This window comes from Procambarus clarkii, chromosome 50 (assembly GCF_040958095.1).
Source record: "Procambarus clarkii isolate CNS0578487 chromosome 50, FALCON_Pclarkii_2.0, whole genome shotgun sequence".
In the NCBI taxonomy this organism is placed as follows: domain Eukaryota; kingdom Metazoa; phylum Arthropoda; class Malacostraca; order Decapoda; family Cambaridae; genus Procambarus; species Procambarus clarkii.
In genome coordinates this window covers 25,748,823-25,774,597 of record NC_091199.1, presented here as the reverse complement: position 1 = coordinate 25,774,597, position 25,775 = coordinate 25,748,823, and the positions used below count along the sequence as shown (strand labels likewise).

Here is a 25,775-nt window from a genome sequence, read left to right as displayed (position 1 = left end):
AGAGAAAGCAAACTCTGGACTGAGCAGCAAGAGAGAGAGAAAACAAACTCTGGACTGATCAGCAGGACAGAGAAAGTAAACTCTGGACTGATCAGCAAGAGAGAGAGAAAACAAACTCTGGACTGATCAGCAGGACAGAGAAAGTAAACTCTGGACTGAGCAGCAAGAGAGAGAGAAAACAAACGCTGGACTGATCAGCAGAACAGAGAGAGTACTGAACGCATAGCTCTCATGCAGTTACAAGCGAGGCAGGATGACCAGACAAGTGGTCGTTCAACAGAGACTAACGATGAACAAGGTAAGACTGTCAAACTACCTAAACTAGCTAACTTCGATGAAAGGGGCGACTCGATGGATGCATACATCAAGCATTTCGAAGGTCACGCCGCTGATTGCAGGTGGGAAAGATCAAAGTGGGCACTCGCTCTTAGTGCATTGTTAAAGGGTAGGGCACTAACTATCTACCACAGTCTGGGTCCGCACCAGAGCGGAGATTACGAGGCATTGACAACAGTGCTGCTGAACGGTTTTGGCATCACTGCAGACCGGATGCTAGAGAATTTCCGTAGAGCTGAATTGCAGAAAGGGGAGACATATGTGCTAATGTTACAGCGGTTAGAATCAAGCCTAAACCGTTACTGTGAACTCATGGAGACTGCTCCTGGGAGCATGGAGTTCTATCAACTGATGATTCGTGAACAGTTCTTAGAAGCATGTAAATTGTCTGTGCGCATCAAGCTTAAAGAGCAGGAAATTGTGTCAAATCTTTCTATGGCCAAGCAAGCTGATCTGTGGGCTGGGGCCAGGAGACAGGTGAAAGGGATGAAGCCGAACGAGAAGCATCATGCTACAGGTACTGGCGAGAGAGCTAAGCCTAAGACTGGTGTGTCGGGGAGCAGGGAAGCTCCTTCATCAAGCATGTGTACAAGTGTTACAACTATGGTAAGCCAGGTCATCGGGCAGCTGATTGCAAGGCAAAACCGAAATCAGGTTACATAGCAGGTGTGAGCTCAAGTGGTAAGAACATCCCAACATTGAAAAGGATTCACTAGCTTGGACCCTTGAGGTGGTGAACGGAAATGTTAACGGAAAATCGGCGAAAATCTTCCGTGACAAAGGCGCCATTACCCACATGGTAAGAAAAGCCTAGTAAAGCCAGGATCTGAGACAGGTAGACATATCTATGTCAAATTCCCAAATGGCTATGCTAATGAGATGGTGGAGGCGTATGTGTGGGTTAACACACCTTACATAAAAGGTAAAATCCGTGCCGTTCAACAGGAACGTGCTGTATATGGACTTTTATTGAGAAATGTTCCGGGAATATCTGATTGCCCGAGTTCACCCTCGAAGAAAATGGGGGAAAGTGAGGACACTGACTCAGCTGTGTGCAGTCGCTCTCAGTTAGCTGATGCCAAGGGTGACTCGCCCGAGGGTGTCGTCACAGGGAGTGACCACACCCTCACCCAGCTGAAGAATAAGGGAGAGTAGGCAAGCTGTGAAGTAATGGAGAAAGAAGCAAAACCTCTGGTTGAAGCGACAGCAACTCCATTAACAGGTAACTCGCTCGTGGCAGCTGTCACTACGAGGTCAGAGAGCAACAAGCCTACTCGCCCAGAAAAATCTTTGAAATTACGAGACATTCAGGGAGTGTCTGCAAAGGTGAAAAAAGCAAAAGAACGCAAGTTCAATGTAGGTGACAAGGTACTTTTGTTACTTCCCACCAGCAAGAACAAGCTCTTGCTGCAGTGGAAGGGCCCATTCACAGTAGTGGAGTGTTCGCACTCGTTAAACTACGTGCTAGACGTCGATGGTGCCAGGAAGAAGTACCACGTCGACATGCTCAAACGCTACGAGGACCCTCCTGTAGATGGATCTGCAAAGCCGAAGAAGCATGTAAGACGTAAGAAGAGGAGAGGTACCGCGGGGCTCGACATCGACAGGGCCGATTGACCACCCTCTGCTCTCAGCAACGATCGCCGGTGTCTCAGTGATAACCGCCGACGAGGAGGTAGGTCAGCCAGGTCTCTTCAATCAACAGCAGCAGGAGACACACCGAGATGTTAAGGTTGATGTTCAGCTGTCTGAAGATCAAGTCGATCGGGTTACTCATAAGAACATAAGAACAAAGGCAACTGCAGAAGGCCTATAGGCCCATACGAGGCAGCTCCTATCTATAACTAGCCAATTCCACTCATACTTGTCCAATCCGCGCTTGAAACAATCGAGGGACCCCATCTCCACCACGTTACTCGGTAATTGGTTCCAAAAATCAACAACCCTGTTACCGAACCAGTATTTACCCAAGGGTATCGACTGGTATCAGAGTACAAGGAGGTACTCTCTGACGTCACTAAAGTGGCAAAGGTAGAGGGTTACCGATTACCTTTGCCAGAGCAGCAAGCGGTACGAACAAAACCATATCCTGTTCCTCATCACCTTGTACCACAGGTGAGAGAAGAACTGGCATCTATGATTAATGCGGGAGTAATAGAGAAGCCGACCTCATTGTACTCAAGCCCGAAGGTGTTAATGAAGAAGCCTGGGGGAGGTGTGCGCATCTGCCTCGACTTCAGGAAGTTGAACTCCATCATAGAGTTTGATACTGAACCGATGTTCAATCAGAATGAGATCTTCTCGAGGTTAGCTTCCAGTTGCTATTTCTCCAAGCTCGATCTGACAAAAGGATTATGGCAGATTCCATTAGATGAAGACAGTAAGCGCTGCACTGCCTTCATGACAAGCGAAGGTCTCTTCTAGTTTATAGTTCTTCCGTTTGGACTGGTGAACGCCCCGGCCGTGTTCAACAGAACTATGCGCAAGGTCTTGAGGGGAATTACTGGAGGAGAAGTGTTCGTGGACGATATGCTCACCCACTCTGCTTCGTGGGAAGAACATCTGAGCTTGCTAAAGCAGGTGTTGGCAAGACTACAAGAAGTAGGAATGGTTGCAAACCCCAATAAGTGTGAGTTGGGGTGCAAGGAGGTCAGGTACCTTGGTCACGTGATATGAGGAGGGTTCACTAGGCCGCTGCCTGAGAAGATCACCAAGATCAGTGAAGCAGCTCCACCCGCCACCAAGACACAGGTTAAGTCATTCCTGGGACTTGCAGGGTACTACAGAACTTTCATTCCCAATTTCACGTCTATAGCAACTCCGCTAACTAATCTAACCTTTGAAGAATGCACCTGTTAGAGTATGTTGGACAGAAATGGAGAACTCAGCATTCTCAACGCTCTAGAAGAAGCTAACTGAAGCACCCATCCTTAGACTACCAGATTCTACCAGGGATTACATCCTTCGGACAGATGCCTCTAATACAGGTATTGGTGCTGTACTCATGCAAGAGTACGACGGTGAAATCTGGCCAGTTGCGTACTCCAGTCGTAAATTGAGCGATTCTGAGCATAAGTACTCCACTGTAGAAAAGGAGCTCCTTGCTGCTGTCGTGGGAGTAAGGAAATTCTACCAGTATCTCTATGGTAAGCGTTTCACGTTTCAAGTAGATCATCAACCCCTCAGCCACATCGGCACGCTTAAAAACGCAAACCCTTGAATAATGCGTTGGGTGTTGTTCCTTCAACAGTTCACATTCAAGTGCTGACTGGTTGAGTAGGTCAGGGGTGATTAACGAGACGTCGAACGACGGAGACAGGAGCGAGGAAATGGGAACGCGAATCACTGGACACTGGTTCCCAGTGTGCCTCTGATGTTTCAGGCATGACTCAGGTGGAGAGAGGCAGTGGACAGACTAGAGCCACTCAGGGTTTCGAGGCGTTGAGATGACCTAGAGCATAAGCTCGATCCGACCACAGTGTCTGCTCAAGACCTGAACAGATAGCCAAATGTGACCTGGTGACTGAAGAAATTCCTCACTTAACAGAAGGAAATAGTGTAGACGAGGACTCGCCTCGCTTAGCAGTATAGAAAATGGGGTCCGCTCGACCCAGCCACACCACGTGAACTCAGTATGTGCACGTGTGTCAGCGGTGTGAGGTGGAATGAGCACCACTATGTGGAACTCGGTCTTTTGTTGGGGGGTGATGTGTGAATATGGTATCTGAAGATTCTCCCACAGCTGGGAGTATCTTGAATGGCTCTGACTTGAATGGCTCATTGCAGTGCACAGTGCACCGTTCTTAGTGCACAAGCCCTATCCCTGTTATCCCTGGAAAATATACTGGCATGTTGGGTATCTACAGAATGCCCACATAACTAGAAACACGTTTATAATACGGAGGCCGCCGTATGTCCAGGCAGGAAGTAGATACAGGGAAGTTAAGCATACTTGCCACAAAGGGTCAGTGAGTACATTGGCTGGTGCGAAGCATGAGAGAAAGGAGAGATGCCTGCGTGGCGATAGTCTGACCCCTGAGGTCAACTTCTACCAGCGCAATGGAGAATAACAGCTCTGATGTGGTCATGACGTCACCTCTCCTACTGATCATCGAACGATCAATATAACTGGTTCCCGCTCATTTGCTGCAACGCCATTGGTCAAATTGTAACTCTTTGTGGAGTGTCCCACGAGATGCCCGGCAGCCTCTTGCAAGAGCATTCTCGTGAGGGAGCCCTTACACAGAGGACGTGTCCTATTCTGTCTATCGGCCAATAGACTGAACACTGTCTATTCTTCACCGAAAGTTAAACTCAGCGTCTCTTCGATATACCAACATTTGCCCGGAATTGCAATTGTGATATATTGTTTAGAAGCCTAGTGGAAAAATCACCAGAGAGAAACAGACTGGTATCAGGTAACCCCTAGACACAAGTGGAGATCGTTGTGAGTGACTTAGAGTGAACTAAGGCAGTGCCTCCGCCTAAGTAACCTGTGTGTGACTTTACCACAAGTGTACCAGCATAGTCCAATAAAATCTGCCGCCAACCGCCACTTTGTCCCAAGCGAGTAGCCCGCCGCTGCCGCCCTCACTGTACCACGTGACGTCACCACCCTTACTCACCGCCAGTGCCAGAGTGTGTGCGTGTGTCGGTTATACATACAGCACGCCCTCCTGCGAGTACCACCGTGTCAAGTACGGTTTGTGGGAAACCCTGTCGTCAATGGTCTCACATCAACGAGGAAACCAGCTATCAAGCCACTTAATGCATTCCATTTATTAACTACTCTGACACTGAAAAAATTCTTTCTAACGTTTCTGTGGCTCATCTGGATACTAAGTTTCCACCTGTGTCCCCTTGTTTGTGTTGCACCCATGATGAAGATTTTGTCTCAGTCCATTCTGTCAATTCCCTTAAGAATTTTGTAGGTGGTTATCATGTCTCCCTTTTCTCTTCTGTTTTCCAGGGACGTGAGGTTCATCTCCTTTAGCCTTTCCTCGTAGCTCATTCCTCTCAATTCAGGGACGAGTCTGGTGACATTCTGCTGAATCTTCTCTAATTTTGTCTTGTGTTTAACTAGGTATGGACTCCTAGGCTGGAGTTGCTTATTCCAGGACTGATCTAACATGAGTGGTATACAAGGTCCTGAACGATTCTGGTGATCAAGAGAGACAATCTTCAACACCTAGTTCCTGGTGATCAGGAGGGTCAATCTTTCCCACCTGGTTCCTGGTGATCAGGAGAGTCAATCTTTCCCACCTGGTTCCTGGTGATCTGGAGAGTCAATCTTTCCCACCTAGTTCCTGGTGATCAGGAGAGACAATCTTCACCACCTGGTTCCTGATGATCAAGAGAGACAATTTTCCTCACATGGTTCCTGGTGATCATCAGAGTCAATCTTCACCACCTTGTTCCTGGTGATCAAGAGAGACAATTTTCCTCACATGGTTCCTGGTGATCATCAAAGACAATCATCACAACCTGGTTCCTGGTGATCATGAGAGACAATCTTCACCACCTGGTTCCTTGTGATCAAGAGAGACAATTTTCCTCACATGGTTCCTGGTGATCATCAGAGACAATCTTCACCATCTGGTGATTGGTGATCAAGAGAGACAATGGTCACCAGCTAGAGCCTGGACATTAGGCATTACATTCTCAAATTTTTTCACCTATCCATAAACGTTCAAATCTGAGCAATCTTTCTTAACTTATCGTGACTGATGTTCATAAGACGTCAGTATTATGGTGCTCTAATTTTTACTGAAACTCTGCAATTTTAATGAATTTGTTGATTCCATTAAAATTGCAATGTATTAGATGAGGGGACAGGTTGAATACAAATATAGAGCCTCAGGATCAGTACTAACCATCTTCCTTAAGGAAACTGTAGCAACAGGAGAATGTCAAAATGTAATGTAGTCTGACAAATCTTGTGTGTGTTTACCTGCCGGGAATGATGAGATAGACGCCATCCTGCCGTGCTCCCTTACAGTACAGCTCCGCACAGTCCCTCGCTGACAGTAACCTGGGAATAGGGAATATATTAGTCAACAGTCAAGTAACTGGACGTACTCAGAAGCTTTAACACCACATACAAAACTAAGTCTTCCACAACTAAAACTAAAACGGTCCGAGAAGAAAAATATTCACAGTTCAAATTACATTTTGTTTTTTAATAAATATTCTATAATACTTACAAACCTAGTTACAAAGAATATGTTCCTTCCTTCCCTCTATTTGTTCCCTTTGCATTTTTCTCACAATATATCTCCACAAGAATCCTCCAACTATTTCTCTAAGTACAACATCAAATGTAGGGAAGACACTGTGATGCTATATCTGTGTACAGGTCAAATAGCACAGTTTACCTGGCGGAAAGTTCAGTAACATTCCTCTTGCACTCCTGGTGCTCCTCTTCCATCAAGCGACTCTTGACTTCAGTTCTGTTTTTCTCGCTTTCCACTCTGTTGATTTTCTGTGCTTGTCCTTCTTTGTCTTCCTCTAGAGCTGCAATTGATGTTTGCAGGACCATGACCTGTTCTTCCAAGAGTAAGAGTTGGCTATCAACATCTCTCTTCTCCTTCTCCAAGAGTGAGAGTTGGTCCTCAACATCTCTCTTCTCCTTCTCCAAGAGTGAAAGTTGGTCCTCAACATGTCTCTTCTCTCCCTCTGTCTTATTATTCGTCTCTTGCAGTAGTTTGATCTCCCTCTCTAGCTCAGCTACCCTGGTCTTTGCCGCATTGTTCATATCCTGGGCTTGGGTCTCCGCTAACTCCAACTCTCGGATCCTCTCCTTGACCTGCCTCGCGTCCTCCTCCACTTGGCGTAGCTCGGCCCTTACGAGGCGATTCTCCTCCTGTGATAAACGAACATCATTCTTAGTCTTCCTGTTTTCCTCCTCGACCAGAATGATCTCCTCCTTGACCAGCCTCGAGTCCTCTTCCACTTGACGGATCTGGGATTTTAATTGAATATTTTCCTCCTGAGCAAGGCGCACTTCGTTCTTAGTCTTAATGTTATCCTCCTTGACCAGCCTGGAGTCCTCCTCCACTTGACGGATCTGGGACTTTAATAGAACAATCTCCTCCTGAGCAAGCTGCACTTCGTTCTTAGTCTTTCTGTTGTCCTCCTCGAGCAAATGAATCGCTGTATTTAGGCGAGTGTTTTCCTCCTCCAGCTTGAGGTTGTCAGCTTGGTGAGCCTTGTTGACCCACTCCAGCTGGTCCAGAGTGTCCAGGAGGCGGCGGGTGGCGTTCTCCCTCTCCTTCACACCTGCCAACACATCAAATATTAGCTATAATTTTTTAATATCAGTTCTAAATTTTGAAAATCTAATCATCCTAAAATTTTATACATAAATTCTGAACATAAAAACTTGCAGCTACACTGATATTGCTTCACGTCTTAATACTGAATTATCAGGCACTTTTTCAGCATTTATAGAACAATTATTTATCTCGAAACAATCCAATTTTACCATGTTTACATTTTTAATGAGTGCACGTCTGGCAGTGAAGGGTTCTCCAGACCCTGCAGTGCAATCCAAGCCCTGAAGTACTCTCAAGACCCTTAAGTACTTTACAGGTCCTAACATACTCTCCAAACCCTGCAGTGCTCTGCTGACCCTGAAGTAGTCTACAGGCCCTGAAGTGAGCTCAGGACATTGAAGTTCTCTCCAGACCCTTAAGTGCTCAACACGCCACGAAGTATGCTCCAGACCCTGAAGTTCTGACAAAACCATGAAGTAATCTTCAGACCCTTAAATACTCTAGAGGCCTTGAAATACACTCCAAACCCTGAAGTGCTCTTCAGACCATGAAGTGCTCTACAGACTCTAAAGAACACACCAAACCCTAATATGCACAGCAGACCATAAAGTGCTCTAAAAGCCCAGAAGTACGCAAGAGACCCCGAAGAGATCTCCAGATCGTGAAATGCTCCACTGACCTTGAAGTGCTCTTTAGACCATAAAACACAATCCATACCCAAAAGTGCACTCCAGATTGAAGAGCTCTCCTGAATCTGAAGTTCTCGCCAGACAGTGAACCAAAGATGTTCTACAGACTAAAGTACAAGCTATGCCCTGATATACTCTGCATAACATGAAGTGATATACAAGTCCTGATACTCGGTTCAGACCCTGTTGTACTCTTCAGACTGTAAGCTATTCACCAAAATCTGAAGTGCTTTGCAGGCTGTAAAGTACACTTCAGACACTGAAGTGCTCTAAGGGTGCGAAGATGCTCAAGAGACTCTGAAGTACATAACAGATTCTGAGGTGATCTAGAGGGCAATTATTACAGGCCCTCAAATACACTACTGGCCCTCAAATACACTACTGGCCCTCATGAACACAACAGGCCTACATGTACACTACTGGCACTCATGTACACTACATGCCCTCATAAACACTACAGGCCCTCATGTACACTACTGGCCCTCATGTACACTACTGGCCCTCATGTACACTACTCGCCCTCATGAACACTACTGGTCCTAATGTATACTACTGGCCCTCAAGTACATTACAGGCCCTCGTGTACACTACAGGCCCTCATGTACACTACTGGCCATCGTGAGCACAAGTTACCCTCGTGTACACTTCAGACCCTCATGTACACCACTGGCCTTCATGTACACTACAGGCCCTCGTGTACACTACAGGCCCTCAATGTACACCATTGGCCCTCATGTACACTACTGGCGCTTCTATACACTACAAGCCTTCATGTAAACTATTGGCCCTCAAGTATACTCTTGGCCCTCTTATACACTACCGGCCCTAATTTACACTACTGACCCTCATGTACACTATTGGCCCTCATATACACTACAGTTCCACATGTACACTACTGGCCCTCACGTACGCTACAGGCAGACATGTACACTACAGGCCCTCATGTACACTACTGGGCCTCATGTACACTACAAGCCTTCACTTCCACTACAGGCCCTCATGTACACAACTGGCCGTCATGTACACTACATACCTTAAGGTACACAACTGGCCGTCATGTACATTACATACCTTAATGTACACTACTGGCCATCATGTACACTACTGGCCCTCATTTACACTTCTGGCCCTCATGTACATTATTGGCCCTCATGTACATTATTGGCCCTCATGTACATTATTGGCCCTCATGTACATTATTGGCCCTCATGTACATTACAATCCCTTTTGTACACCACTGGTCCTCATGTACACTTCTGGTTCTCATATACACTACAGGCTCTCATATACACTCCAGACCCTCATGTACACTTCTGGCCCTCATGTTCACTACTGGCCCTCATGTACATTACAAGCCCTCATGTACACTACTGGACCTAATGTACACTACAGGCCCTTATGTACACTACAGGCCCTCATGTACGCTACTGGCCCTCATGTACACTACTGGCCCTCATGTACACTACTGGCCCTCATGTACACTACTGGCCCTCATATACGCTACTAGCCCTCATGAACACTACAGACCCTCATGTATACTACAGACCCTCATGTACATTACAGGCCTTCATATACGCTACTAGCCCTCATGTGCACTACAGACCCTCATGTACACTACAGGCCCTCATGTACACTGCAGGCCCTCATGTAAACTACTAGCCCTCAAGTACACTACAGGCCATCATGTACACTTCTGGCCCTCCTGTTCACTACTGGCCCTCATGTACATTACAAACCCTCATGTACACTACTGACCCTCATGTACACTACAGGTCCTTACGTACACTCCAAGCCCTCATGTACATTACTGGCCCTCATGTACACTACTGGCCCTCATGAACACTATTGTCCTTCATGTACAATACTTGCCTTAATGTATACTACTGGTCCTTATGTACACTACTGGCCTCTCATGTACACTAATGGCCCTCATGTACACTACAGGGCCACATGTACACTATTGGCTCTCATGCATACTACAGGCCCTCGTGTATACCACTGACCATAATGTACACTACTAGCCCTAATCTACACTATTGGCCCTTATGTACACCACAGACCCTCATGTACACTACTGGCCCTCATGTACACTATTGACCTTCATGTACACTACAGACCATCATGTACACTACTGGCCCTCATTTACACTACTGGCCCTCATGTATATTACAGGGCCTCATGAACACTAGAGACTCTCATGTACACTACTGGCTCACATGTATACTACAGGCCCTCATGTACATTACTGGCCCTCAATTACACTACTGGCCCTCATGTACAATACAGGCCTCTCGTGTACACTACAGACTTTCATGTACACTACAGCCCTCATGAAACCTATGCACCCTCATATACACTACTGGCAATAATGTACACTACAGGCACTCGTGCACACTACAGACCCTCATGTACAATACAGGCCCACATGTACCATACAGATCGTCAAGTACACTACTGGCCTGCATGTATACCACTGGCTCTCATGCATGTACACTACTGACCCTCATGTACACTACTAGCTGGCCCTCATGTGCATCTACAGACCCTCATATACACTACTGGCCCTCATGTAATCTACAGGCCCTCATGTACACTGCAGACAGTCATGTACACAACAAGCCCTTATGTACACCACAGGCCCTCATGTACACTACTGGCCCTTGTGGCCACTACAGACCCTCATGTACACTACTGACGATCGTGTACACTACTGGCCCTCGTGTTCACTTCAGACCCTCATGTACACTACTAGCCCTCATGTACACTACAGGCCCTCGTGTAGACTACAGGCCTTCAATGTACACCTTTGGCCCTCATGTACACTACAGACCGTCAGGTACACAACAAGCCCTCATATACACCACAGGCTCTCATGTACACTACTGGCCCTTGTGTACTCTACAAGCCCTCATGTACACTACTGGCGATCGTGTACACTACTGGCCCTCGTAAACACTTAAGACCCTCATGTACACTTCTAGCCCTCATGTACACTACAGGCCCTCGTGTACACTACAGGCCCTCAATGTATACCATTGGCCCCTCATGTACACTACTGGCCCTCATGTACACTACAGACCATAATGTACCCTACTGACCATCATGTACACTACTGGGCCTCATTTACACTTCTTACCCTCATGTACATTACTGGCCGACATGTACATTTCAAACCCTTTTGTACACCACTGGTCCTCATGTACACTTCTGGTTCTCACATACACTACAGGCCCTCATATACACTCCAGACCCTCATGTACACTACTGGCCCTCATGGACACTACAGGCTCTGATGTACACTACAGGCCCTCATGTACACTACTGCCCCTCATTTTCCCTACAGACCCTCATGTACACTACTGGCCTTTATGTACTCTACAGACCCTCATGTACACTACTGGCCTTTATGTACTCTACAGACCCTCATGTACACTTCCTGCCCTCATGTTCACTACTGGCCCTCATGTAGAATTCAAGCTCTCATGAACACTACTGGACCTCATGTGCACTACAGGCTTTTATGTACACTACAGGCCCTGATGTACACTACTGGCACTCATTTACACTACTGGCCCTCATATATACTACTGGCACTCATGAATACTACTAGCCCTCATGTACATTACAGGCCCTCATGTACACTACTCTCACTCATGTACACTTCTGGCCTTCTTGTACACTATTGGAAAACATGCAAACTACAGGCCCTCATGTACACTACAGGCCCTCATGTTCACTACTTGGCCCTCATGTACACTACAGACTACTACTGTCACTCATATCCAATACTGCCCTTCATGTACACTACAGACCCTGATGTTCACTACTTGCCCTCATGTACACTACAGATTCTCATGTACACTACTGGCCCTCATGAACACTACTGAATCTCATGTATACTACTGGCGCTTATGAATACTAAAGGCCCTCATGTCACTACTGGTTCTCATGTACACTACTGGCCCCCATGTACACAACTGGCCCTTATGTGCATTAAAGGCCCTCATTTCACTACTGGTCCTCATGTACACTACAGACTCTCATGTACACTTCAACCCTCATGCCCACAAAAGGCCCTCATATACAATACTGCCCCTCATGAACACTACACACCCTCATATACACTACTGGCCCTCATGTACACTACAGGCACTAGTGTACAATACAGATCCTCATGTACATTACAGGCCTTCATGTACAATACAGACCCACAAGTACACTACTGGCCCTCATGTACAACACTGGCACTCATGTACACTACTGCCCCTCATGTAAGCTACTGACACTCATGTACACTACAGACCCTCATGTACACTACTGGCCCTCATGTACACTATTGGCTCTCATGTACACTAGTTGGCCCTCATGTACAAAACAGACCCTCATGTACACTACTGGCCCTCATGTACACTACTGGCCCTCATACACACTACAAACCCTCATGTACACAAAAAGCCCTCATGTACACCATAGGCTTTCTTGTACATAACATAACCTCTTGTACACTACACATCCTCACGTACACTACAGGTCACTCATGTACACTACTGGCCCTCATGTACACTACTGACCCTCATGTACACTACAGATCCCTCACGTACACCACTGGCCCTCATTAACACTACATGCCCCTATATACACTACTGGCCCTTATATAAATACTGGCCCTCATGTACACTACAGACGCTAATGTACACTACATATCATCATGTACACTACAGGCCCTCATTTACAATACTGGCCCTCATGTACACTACAAGCCCTCATATACAATACAGGCCCTCATGTACAATACAGGCCTTCATGTTCTTTTCAGGTCCCTCATGTACACTACAGACCCTCATGAACACTACAGGCCCTCATGCACACTGCTGGCCCTCATGTACAATACAGACCCTCATGTACACTACTGGCCCTCATGTACAACACTGGCACTTATATGCACTACTGGCCCTCATGTACACTACAGACCCTCAAGTACACTACTGATCCTCATGTACACTACTGGCCTTCATGTACACTACTAACTCTCATGTACACTACAGACTCTCATGTACACAACTGGCCCTCATAGACACAACAAGCCCTCATGTACACTAGAGGCCCCTTATGTACACTACTGGCCCTCATGTACACTACCGGCCCTAATGTACACTACTAGCTCTCATGTACATTACAGGCCCTCGTGTACAATACCGGCCCTCATATAAACTACTGGCCCTCGTGTACACTATTGGCCCTCATGTACACAACAGACCCTCATGTACACAACAGACCCTCATGTACACTACTGGCCCTCAGGCACACAACAGGCCCTCGTATACACTACAGACCCTCAAGTACACTACTGGCCCTCTTATACACTACAGGCCTTCATGTACACTATTGGATTTCAAATTCACTACTGGCCCTCGTATACACTACATGCCCTATTATACACTACAGGCCCTCTTGTACACTACAGACCCTAATGTACACTGCTGGACCTCTTATACACTACATGTCATCATGGACACTACAGGCCCTCATTTACAATACTGGCCCTCATGAACACTACTAGCCCTAATGTACAATACAGGCCCTCATCTACAATACAGGCCTTCATGTACACTATTGGCCCTCATATACACTACTGGCCCTCATGTACTCGATAGGCCCTCATATACACTACAGGCCTTCATGTAAACTGGCCCTCACGTACGCTGCAGGCCCACATGTACACTACAGGTTCTCATGGACACTACTGGCCCTTACGTACACTATTGGGCCACATGTAGACTACAGACCTTCATTTACACTACAGGCCCTTATGTACACTTCAGACTTTAATGTACACTACTGGCCCTCATTTACACTTACGGCCCTCATGTACATTACTGGCCCTCATGTACATTACTAACTCTTTTGAATACCACTGGTCTTTTTTACACTGCTGGTTCTCATATGCAACTCAGGCCCTCATATACACTCCAGACCCTCAAGTATACTACTAGCCCTCATGTACACTGCTGCCCCTCATTTTCCCTACATGCCCTCAAGTATACTACTAGCCCTCATGTACACTGCTGCCCCTCATTTTTCTTACAGGCCCTCAAGTACACTACTGGCCCTCATGTACACTACAGACCCTCGTGTACACTACAGACCCTCATGTATACTTTTGGTCCCCATGTACACAACTGGCCTTCATGTACACTACTGGCTGTCATGTACACTACACACCCTCATGTACACAACTGGCCCTCATGTACATTACTGGGCTTCATGGACACAACAAGCTCTCATGTACTCAACAGGCTCTCATGTACATTTATGGCCCTGTTGTACACTATAGACCCTCATGTACACTAGAGGCCCCTCATGTACACTGCTGGCTCTCATGTTCACTACCGGCTCTCATGTACACTACTGGCTCTCATGTACACTACAGGCTCTCGTGTACATCACAGGCCTCATATACACTACTGGCCCTATTCTACACTACTGGCCCTCATGTATACAACAGACCCTCATGTTCACTACTGGCCCTTATGTACACTACTGGCCCTCAGGTACACAACAGACCGTCGTATACACTACAGGCCCTCATGTACACTATTGGCCCTCATGTACACTACTGGCCCTCAAGTACACTACTGGCCCTCATATACACTACAGGTCTTCATGTACACTATTGGCCCTCAAATTCACTACTGGCCCTCTTATATACTACATGTCATCATGTACACTACAGGCTCTCATTTACAATGCTGGCCCTCATGTACACTACTGGCCCCCATGTACAATAAAGGCCCTCATGTAGACTACAGGCCTTCATGTACACTATTGGCCCTCATATATACTACTGGCCCTCATGTACTCTATAGACCCTCATGTTTACTACAGGCCTTCATGTACACTGGCCCTCACGTACGCTACAGGCCCACATGTGTACTCAAGGTTCTCATGTACACTACTGGCGCTCACGTACACTACTGGGCAACATGTAGACTACAGGCCTTCATTTACACTAAAGGCCCTTATGTACACTTCAGACTTTAATGTACACTACTGGCCTTCATGTACACATATGGCCCTCATTTACACATATGGCCCTCATGTACATTGCTGTCCCTCATGTACATTACAAACCCTTTTGTATACCACTGGTCCTCCTTTACATTACAGGTTCTCATATACAATTCTGGTCCTCATATACACTCCAGACGCTCATGTACACTACTGGCCCTCATGAACACTACTGGCCCTCATACATACTACAGACCCTCTTGTATACTACTAGCCCTCATGTACACTGCTGCCCCTCATTTTCCATACAGACCCTCAAGTATACTACTAGCCCTCATGTACACTACAGACCCTCATGTACACTACTGGTCATCATGTACACTACTGGCCTTCATGTACACTACTGGTTCTCATGTACACTACAGACTCTCATGTACACAACTGGCCCTCATGTACATAACTGGCCCTCATGTACACTACGGGCCCTCACGTACAATACAGGCCCTCGTGTACACTGCACAACCTATCGTACACTGCAGGCCCTCATGTACACTACTGGCCCTCATGTGCACTACAGGCGCTCGTGTACACTGCAGGCTCTCATGTACACTACTGGCCTACGTTTACACTACTGGCTCTCGTGTACATTACAGATCCTCTTATACACTACTGGCCCTCATGTATACTATTACCCCTCAGATACACTACAGGTCTTCGTGTACACTATAGGCTCCCATGTTCACTATTGGCCATCATGTACACCACAGGCCCTCATGTACACTACTGGCCCTTATGTTCACTACAGGCCGTCATTTACAATACTGGCACTCATGTACACTACTGGCCCTCATGTATACTACTGGCCCTCATGTACAGTACTGACCCTCACGTACGCTACAGGCCCACATATTTATTACAGGGCCCTCATGTACACTAATGGCCAGCATGTACATTACTGGCACTCATGTACACTACAGACACTCAAGGTCACTACTGGCCTTCATGGACACTCTTGCCCCTCATGTACACATCTGGCCCTCATGTTCACTACTGGCCTTCATGTACACTACAAGCCTTCATAAACAATACTGGCCCTTATGTACACTAATGCCCCTCATGTACACTACAGGCTCCTATGTACACTACAGGCCCTTATTTACACTACTGGCCATCATGTACACAAAAGACTCTCATGTACACTGCTGGCTCTCTTGAACACTACTTATCCTCATGTACTCTACTGGCCTTCATGTACACTTCTGATCCTCGTGTACCTTACATGTCCTAATGTACACTTCTGGGCCTCATGTACACTACACGCCTCATGTTCACTACTGGCCCTAATATACACTACTGTCCCTCATGTACAGTACTGGCCCTCATGTACACTACAGGTCCACGTGTACGCTACAGACCCTCATGTACACTACTGGCCCTCATGTACACTACTGGCCCTCATGTACACTACAGGCCCTCATGCACCCTAAAAGCCCTCATGTACACTTCTGGCCCGCATGTACACTATAGACCCTTAAGTACATTGGACCACATATGCACTACTAGCCCTCATGTACACTACAAGCCCTCATGTGCATTACTGGCCCTCATGAACACTACAGACCCTCTTGTACACTACACACCCTCATGTACACTACGAACCCTCACGTACACTACAGGCCCTCGAATACAATACAGACCCTCATGTACACTATTGGCCCTCATATACACTACTGGCTTTCGTGTACACTTCTGGCTCTCGTGTACACTACAGACCTTCATGTACACTACTGGCCCTCATGTACGCTACTGGCCCTCAGGTACACTACAGGTCCTAATGTACACTACAGGCTCTCAGGTTCACTATTGGCACTCATGTACACCAAAGATCCTCATGTACACTACTGGCATGAGTGTACATGCACTCATGCCGGTAGGCCTGTAGGCCATGAGTGCTAAAAGGCCTGTAGCTCTCATGCTACAGGCCCTCATGTACACTACGGGCCTTCACGTACACGTTTGGCCCTCATTGACACTACTGGCCCTTATGTACATTTCAGGCCCTCATGTACATTACAAACCCTTTTGTATACCACTGGTCCTTTTTTACACTACAGGTTCTCATATACAATTCAGGCCCTCATATACACTCCAAACCCTCATGTACACTACTGGCCCTCATGAACACTACTGGCCCTCATGCACACTACAGACCCTCTTGTATACTACTAGCCCTCATGTACACTGCTGCCCCTCATTTTCCCTACAGGCCCTCAAGTATACTACTAGCCCTCATGTACACTACAGACCCTCATATACACTACAGACCCTCATGTACACTACTTGCCCTCATTGCCTTCATTTACACTACTGGTTCTCATGTATACTACAGACTCTCATGTACACAACTGGCCCTCATGTACATTACTGGCCCTCATGTACACTACAGACCCTCATGTACACTACAGGCCCTCACGTACAATACAGGCCCTCGTGTACACTACACACCCTAATGTACACTACAGACCCTCATGTACACTACAGGCCCTCACGTACAATACAGGCCCTCGTGTACACTACACACCCTAATGTACACTTTTGGCCCTCATATACACTACTGCCCCTCATGTACACAATTTGCCCTCATGTACACTTCAGGCCCTCATGTACACTACTGGCCCTCATGTGCACTACAGGCCTTCGTGTACACTACAGGCCCTCATGTACACTACTGGCCTACGTGTACGCTCTCGTGTACATTACAGACCCTCTTATACACTACTGGCCCACATGTACACTACTACTACCCCTCAGGTACACTATAGGTCTTCGTGTACAATACGGGCTTTCATGTTCACTATTGGCCATCATGTACACCACAGGCCCTCATGTACACTACTGGCCCTTATGTACACTACAGGCCCTCATATACAATACCGGCACTTATGTACACTACTGGCCCTCATGTATACTACAGGCCCTCATGTTCAGTACTGACCCTCACGTACGCTACAGGCCCACATATTTATTACAGGCCCCTCATGTACACTACTGGCCAGCATGTACATTACTGGCACTCATGTACACTACAGACACTCAAGGTCACTACTGGCCCTCATGGACACTCCTGCCCCGCATGTACACATCTGGCCCTCATGTTCAACATTGGCCTTCATGTACACTACAAGCCTTCATAAACATTACGGGTCCTTATGTACACTGTACGGGCCGTCATGTACACAACAGGCCCCTATGTACACGACAGGCCCTCATTTAACCTACTGGCCATCATGTACACGAAAGGCCCTCATGTACACTAAAGGCCCTAGTGTACACTACAAACCTTCATGTACACTACTGGTCCTCATGTACTCTACTGGCCTTCATGTACACTTCTGATCCTCGTGTACCTTACATGTCCTAATGTAAGGGCCTCATGTACACTACAGGCCTCATGTTCACTACTGGCCCTAATATAAACTACTGTCCCTCATGTACAGTACTGGTCCTCATGTACACTACAGGTCCACGTGTACACTAGATCCCTCATGTACACTACTGGCCCTCATGTACACTACTGGCCCTCAAGCACATTACTGACTCTCATGTACACTACAGACCCTCCTGTACAATACTGGCCCTCATGCACACTACTGGCCCTCATGTACACTACAGGGCCTCATGTACCCTAAAGCCCTCATGAAAACTACTGGCCCGCATGTACACTATAGACCCTTAAATACACTGGCCCACATATACACTACTGGCCCTCATTTACACTACAGGGTCTCATGTACACTACTGCCCTTCATGAACACTACAGACCCTCATGTACACTACACACCCTCATGTACCCTACGGGCCCTCATGTACACTACAGGCCCTCGTGTACAATTCAGACCCTCATGTACTTTATTGGCCTTCATATACACTACTGGCCTTCGTGTACACTACTGGCTCTCGTGTACACTACAGACCTTCATGTACACTACTGGCCCTTATGTACGCTACTGACCCTCAGGCACACAACAGGCCCTTGTATACACTACAGGCCCTCATGTACACTATTGGCCCTCATGTACACTACTGGCCCTCAAGTACACTACTGGCCCTCATATACACTACAGGTCTTCATGTACACTATTGGCCCTCAAATTCACTACTGGCCCTCTTATACACTACATGTCATCAAGTACACTACAGGCTCTCATTTACAATACTGGCCCTCATGTACACTACTGGCCCTCTTGTACAATACGGGCCCTCATGTACACTACAAGCCTTCATGTACACTATTGGCCCTCATAAACACTACTGGCCCTCATGTACTCTATAGACGCTCATATTTACTACAGGCCTACATGTACACTGGCCCTCACGTACGCTACAAGCCCACATGTACACTACAGGTTCTCATGTACACTACTGGCCCTCACGTACACTATTGGGCAACATGTAGACTACAGGCCTTCATTTACACTAAAGGCCGTTATGTACACTTCAGACAATAATGTACACTACTGGCCTTCATGTACACTACTGGCCCTCATTTACACTTATGGCCCTCATGTACATTACTGTCCCTCATGTACATTACAAACCCTTTTGTATACCACTGGTGCTCTTTTACACTACAGGTATTGATATACAATTCAGGCCCTCATATACACTCCAGACCCTCATGTATACTACTAGCCCTCATGTACACTGCTGCCTCTCATTCTCCCTACAGACCCTCAAGTATAATACTAGCCCTCATGTACACTACACAACCTCATGTACACTACTGGCCCTCATGTACTCTTCAGACCCTCATGTACACTACAGACCCTCATGTACACTACTGGCCCTCATGTACACTACAGGCCCTCGTGTACACTACAGACCCTCAAGGATTCTACTGGTCCTCATGTACACAACTAGCCATCATGTACGCTACTGGCTCTCATGTACACTACACACCCTCATGTACACAACTGGCCCTCATGTACATTACTGGCCTTCATGGACACAAAATGCCTTCATGTACACAACAGGCCCTCATGTACATTAACGGCCCTGTTGTACACTACAGACCCTCATGTACACTAGAGGCCCCTCATGAACACTACTGGCCCTCATGTACTCTACCGGCCCTCATGTACACTACTGGCTCTCATGTACAATACTGCCCCCGTGTACATCACAGGCCCTCATATACACAACTGGCCCTCGTGTACACTACTGGCCCTTATGTACACAACAGACCCTCATGTACACTACTGGCCTTTATGTACACTACTAGCCCTCAGGCACACAAAACGCCCTCGTATACACTACATGCCTTCATGTACACTATTGGCCCTCATATACACTACTGGCCCTCACGTACGCTTCAGGCCAACATGTACACTACAGGATCTCACGTACACTATTGGGCAACATGTAGACTACAGGCCTTTATTTACACTAAAGGCCCTCATGTACACTACTGGCCCTCATGTACACTACAGACCCTCATGTACACTACTTGCCCTCATGAACACTGCAGGCCCTCGTGTACACTACAGACCCTCATGTATAATACTGGTCCTCATGTACACTACTGACCTTCATGTACACTATTGGTTCTCATGTACACTACTGACCCTCATGTACGCTGCGGGCCCTCACGTACAGTACAGGCCCTCGTGTACACTACACACCCTAATGTACACTACTGGCCCTCATGTACACTACTGACCCTCATGTACACTACAGGTCATTACAATACAGGCCCTCATGTACACTACAGGCCCTCATGTACCCTAAAAGCCGTCATGTACACTTCTGGCCCGCATGTACACTATAGACCCTTAAGTACACTCGCCCACATATACACTACTGGCCCTCATGTACACTACAGGCCCTCATGTACACTACACACCCTCATGTACACTACGGGCCCTCATGTACACTAAAGGCCTTAGTGTACACTACAGACCCTCATGTAGACTACTGGTCCTAATGTACTCTACTGGCCTTCATGAACACTTCTGATTCTCATGTACACTATAGGCCCTCATTTACACTACTGGCCCTCAAATATACTTTAAGCCCTCATGTACACTACAGGCCCTCATGTACACTACTGACGCTCACGTATGCTACTGGCTCTTATGTACACTACAGGCCCTCATGTACACTACTTGCCTTCGTGAACACTACAGACTCTCATGTATATTACAAACCTTCATGTACACTACAGGCCCTCATGTTCACAACAAGCCATCATGTAAGCACCTGGCCCTCATGTACACTACAGGCCCTCATATATACTACTGGCCTTCATTAACACTACTAGCCCTCATGTACATTACAGGCCCTCATGTACACTACAGGCCCTCATATATACTACTGGCCTTCATTAACACTACTAGCCCTCATGTACATTACAGGCCCTCATGTACACTACTCGCCCTCATGTACACTTCTGGCCTTCCTGTACTTTACTGCAAAACAAGCAAACTACAGGCCCTCAAGTACACTACAGGACCTCATGTTCACTACTGCCACTCATATCCAATATTGCCCTTTATGTACACTACCGACCCTAATGTACACTACTGGCCCTCATGTACACTACAGACCCTAATGTACACTACTGGCCCTCATGTACACTACAGACCCTAATGTACACTACTGGCCCTCATGTACACTACTGGCCCTCATGTCACTACTGGTTCTCATGTACACTACTGGCCCTCATGTACACTACTGGCCCTCATGTCACTACTGGTTCTCATGTACACTACTGGCCCTCATTTAGACTACTGGCCCTTATATACACTAAAGGCCCTCCTGTCACTACTGGTTCTCATGTACACTACAGACTCTCATGTACACTTCAACCCTCATGCCCACAAATGGCCCTCATATACAATACTGCCCCTTTTGAACACTACATACCCTCATATGCACTACTAGCCCTCGTGTACACTACAGGCGCTCGTGTACAATACAGACCCTCAAGTACACTACTGGCCCTCATGTACACCACTGGCACTCATGTACACTACTGCCCCTCACGTACGCTACTGACCCTCATATACACTACAGACCTTCATATGCACTACTGGCGATCATATACACTACAGGTAATCGTGTACACTACAGACCCTTATGTACACTACTGTCCCTCATGTACACTATTGGCCCTCATGTACACTACTGGCCCTCATGTACACTACTGGTCCTCATGTACACTACAAACCGTCATGTACTCAACAAGCCCTCATGTACACCATAGGCCCTCATGTACACTACAGAACCTCTTGTACACTACAGACCCTCACGTACACTATAGGTCCCTCATGTACACTACTGGCCCTCATGTACATTACTGATCCTCATGTACACTACAGGTCCGTACAATACAGGCTTTCAGGTACACTATTGGCCCTCATATACACTATTGGCCCTCATATACACTATTGGCCCTCATGTTCTCGATAGGCCCTCATATTCACTACAGACCTTCATGTACACTGGCCCTCACGTACGCTACAGGCCCACATGTACACTACAGGTTTTCATGGACACTACTGGCCCTCACGTACACTATTGGGCCACATGTAGACTACAGACCTTCGTTTACACTACAGGCCCTTATGTATACTTCAGACTTTATTGTACACTACTGGCATTCATGTACACTACTGGCCCTCATTTACACTTACGGCCCTCATGTACATTACTAGCCCTCATGTACATTATAAACCATTTTGTATACACTACAGACCCTAATGTACACTACTGGTCCTCATGTACACTACTGACCTTCATGTACGCTATTGGTTCTTATGTACACTACAGACTCTCATGTACACAACTGGCCTTATGTATATTACTGGCCATCATGTACACTACAGACCCTCATGTACACTACGGGCCCTCGTGTACACTACACACCCTAATGTACACTACTGGCCCTCATGTACACTACTGACCATCATGTACACTACAGGTCCGTACAATACAGGCCTTCAGGTACACTATTGCCCCTCATATGCACTATTGCCCCACATGTTCTCGATAGGACCTCATATACACTACAGCCCTTCATGTACACTGGCCCTCACGTACGCTACAGGCCCACATGTACACTACAGGTTCTCATGGACACTACTGGCTCTCACGTACACTATTGGGCCACATGTAGACTACAGACCTTCATTTACACTACAGGCTCTTATGTATACTTCAGACTTTAATGTACACTACTGGCATTCATGTACACTACTAGCTCTCATGTACACTACTGCCCCCGGGTACATCACAGGCTCTCATATACACTACTGGCCCTCGTGTACACTACTATCCCTCATGTACACAACAGACCCTTATGTACACTACTGGACCTTATGTACACTACTGACCCTCAGGCACATAACAGGCCCTCGTATACACTACAGGCCCTCATGTACACTATTGGCCCTTATGTACACTACTGTCCCTCAGGTACACTACTGGCCCTCAAGTACACTACTGGCCCTCATATACACTACAGGTCTTCATGTACACTATTGGCCCCTCAAATTCACTACTTGCCCTCTTATACACTACATGTCATCATGTACACTACAGGCTCTTATTTACAATACTGGCCCTCATGTACGCTACTGGCCCTCATGTACAATACAGGCCCTCATGTACACTACAGGCCTTCATGTTCACTATTGGCCCTCATATACACTACTGGCCCTCATGTACACAATTTGCCCTCATGTACACTGCAGGCCCTCATGTACACTACTGGCCCTCATGTGCACTACAGGCCCTTGTGTACACTACAGGCCCTCATGTACAGTACTGGCCTTCGTGTACACTACTGGCTCTCGTGTACATTACAGAGCCTCTTATACACTACTGGCCCTCATGTACAGTACTAGCCCTCAGGTACACTACAGGTCTTCGTGTACACTACAGGCTCTCATGTTCACTATTGGCCATCATGTACACCACAGGCCCTCATGTACACTGCTGGCCCTTATATACACTACAGGCCCTCATATACAATACTGGCACTCATTTACACTACTGGCTCTCATGTATACTACTGGCCCTTATGTACACTACTGGCCCTTATGTACACTACAGTCCCTCATATACAATACTGGCACTCATGTACACTACTGGCCCTCATGTATACTACTGGCCCTCATGTTCAGTACTGACCCTCACGTACGCCACACCCCCACATATTCATTACAGGCCCCTCATGTACACTACTGGCTATAAACCTTCATAAACATTACTGACCCTTACATACACTACTGGCCCTCATGTACACTACAGGCCCCTATGTACACTACAGGCTTCATGTTCACTACTGGCCCTAATATACACTACTGTCCCGCTTGTACAGTACTGGCCCTCATGTACACTACAGGTCCACGTGTACACTACAGACCCTCATGTACACTACTGGCCCTCATGTACACTACTGGCCCTCATGTTCACTACTGACTCTCATGTACACTACAGACCCTCATGTACACTACTGGCCCTCATGCACACTACGGGCCCTAATGTACCCTAAAAACCCTCATGTACAATACTGGCCCTCATGAACACTACAAACCTTCATGCACACTACAGACCCTCATGTACACTACGGGCCCCCATGTACACTACAGGCCCTCGTGGACAATACAGACCCTCATGTACACTATTGGCCCTCATATACTCTCCTGGCCTTCGTGTACACTACTGGCTCTCGTGTACACTACAGACCTTTATTTGTACAGTACAGGTCTTCATTTACACTACTGGCCCTCATATACATTACTGGCTCTCATGCACACTATTGTCCCTCATGTACACTACAGGTCCTCTTGAACACTTCAGGCTCTCATGATCACTATTGGCCCTCATGTACACCACAGGCCCTCATTTACACTACTGGCACTCATGTACACTATTGGGCCTCATATATACTATAAGCCCTCATGTACATTACTGGCCCTCATGTACCCTACAGATCCTCAACGTCACTACTGGTCCTCATAGACACTGCTGTTCCTCATGTACACTACAAGCTCTCATGTACACTACTGACCCTTATGTACACTACAGACCCTCATGTACACTTCTGGCCCTCATGTTCACTACTGGCCTTCATGTACACTACAAACATTCATGAACATTACTGGCCCTTTTGTACACTACTGGCCCTCGTGTACACTATAGGCCCTTATGTACACTTCAGGCCCTCATTTACACTACTGGCCATCATGAACACAACTGGCCCTTATGTAACCTACGGGCCTTTATGTACACTTCTGGCCCTCATGAACACTTCCGGCTCTCATGTACACTAAAGGCACTAGTGTACACTACAGGCCCTCATGTTCATTTCTGGTCCTCATGTACTCTACTGGCCTTCATGTAAACATCTGATCCTCGTGTACCCTTCACGTCCTCATGTACACTACTGGGCCTCATGTACACT

At 47.0% G+C, this 25,775-nt stretch overlaps 1 protein-coding gene across 1 annotated transcript in view; it reads right to left on the bottom strand.

The window, feature by feature from the left end:
• LOC123772752 (golgin subfamily A member 6-like protein 4) overlaps positions 1 to 25,775 on the bottom strand; it is a 185,133-nt gene that overhangs the window by 121,128 nt on the left and 38,230 nt on the right. Inside the window, exons 3-4 of the mRNA XM_045766121.2 lie at positions 6,711 to 7,614; positions 6,287 to 6,367 (exon numbers count right to left, since the gene is read on the bottom strand). Of these exons, the coding sequence (XP_045622077.2) occupies positions 6,287 to 6,367; positions 6,711 to 7,614 (985 nt within the window). The remainder of the gene's footprint in view (positions 1 to 6,286; positions 6,368 to 6,710; positions 7,615 to 25,775) is intronic.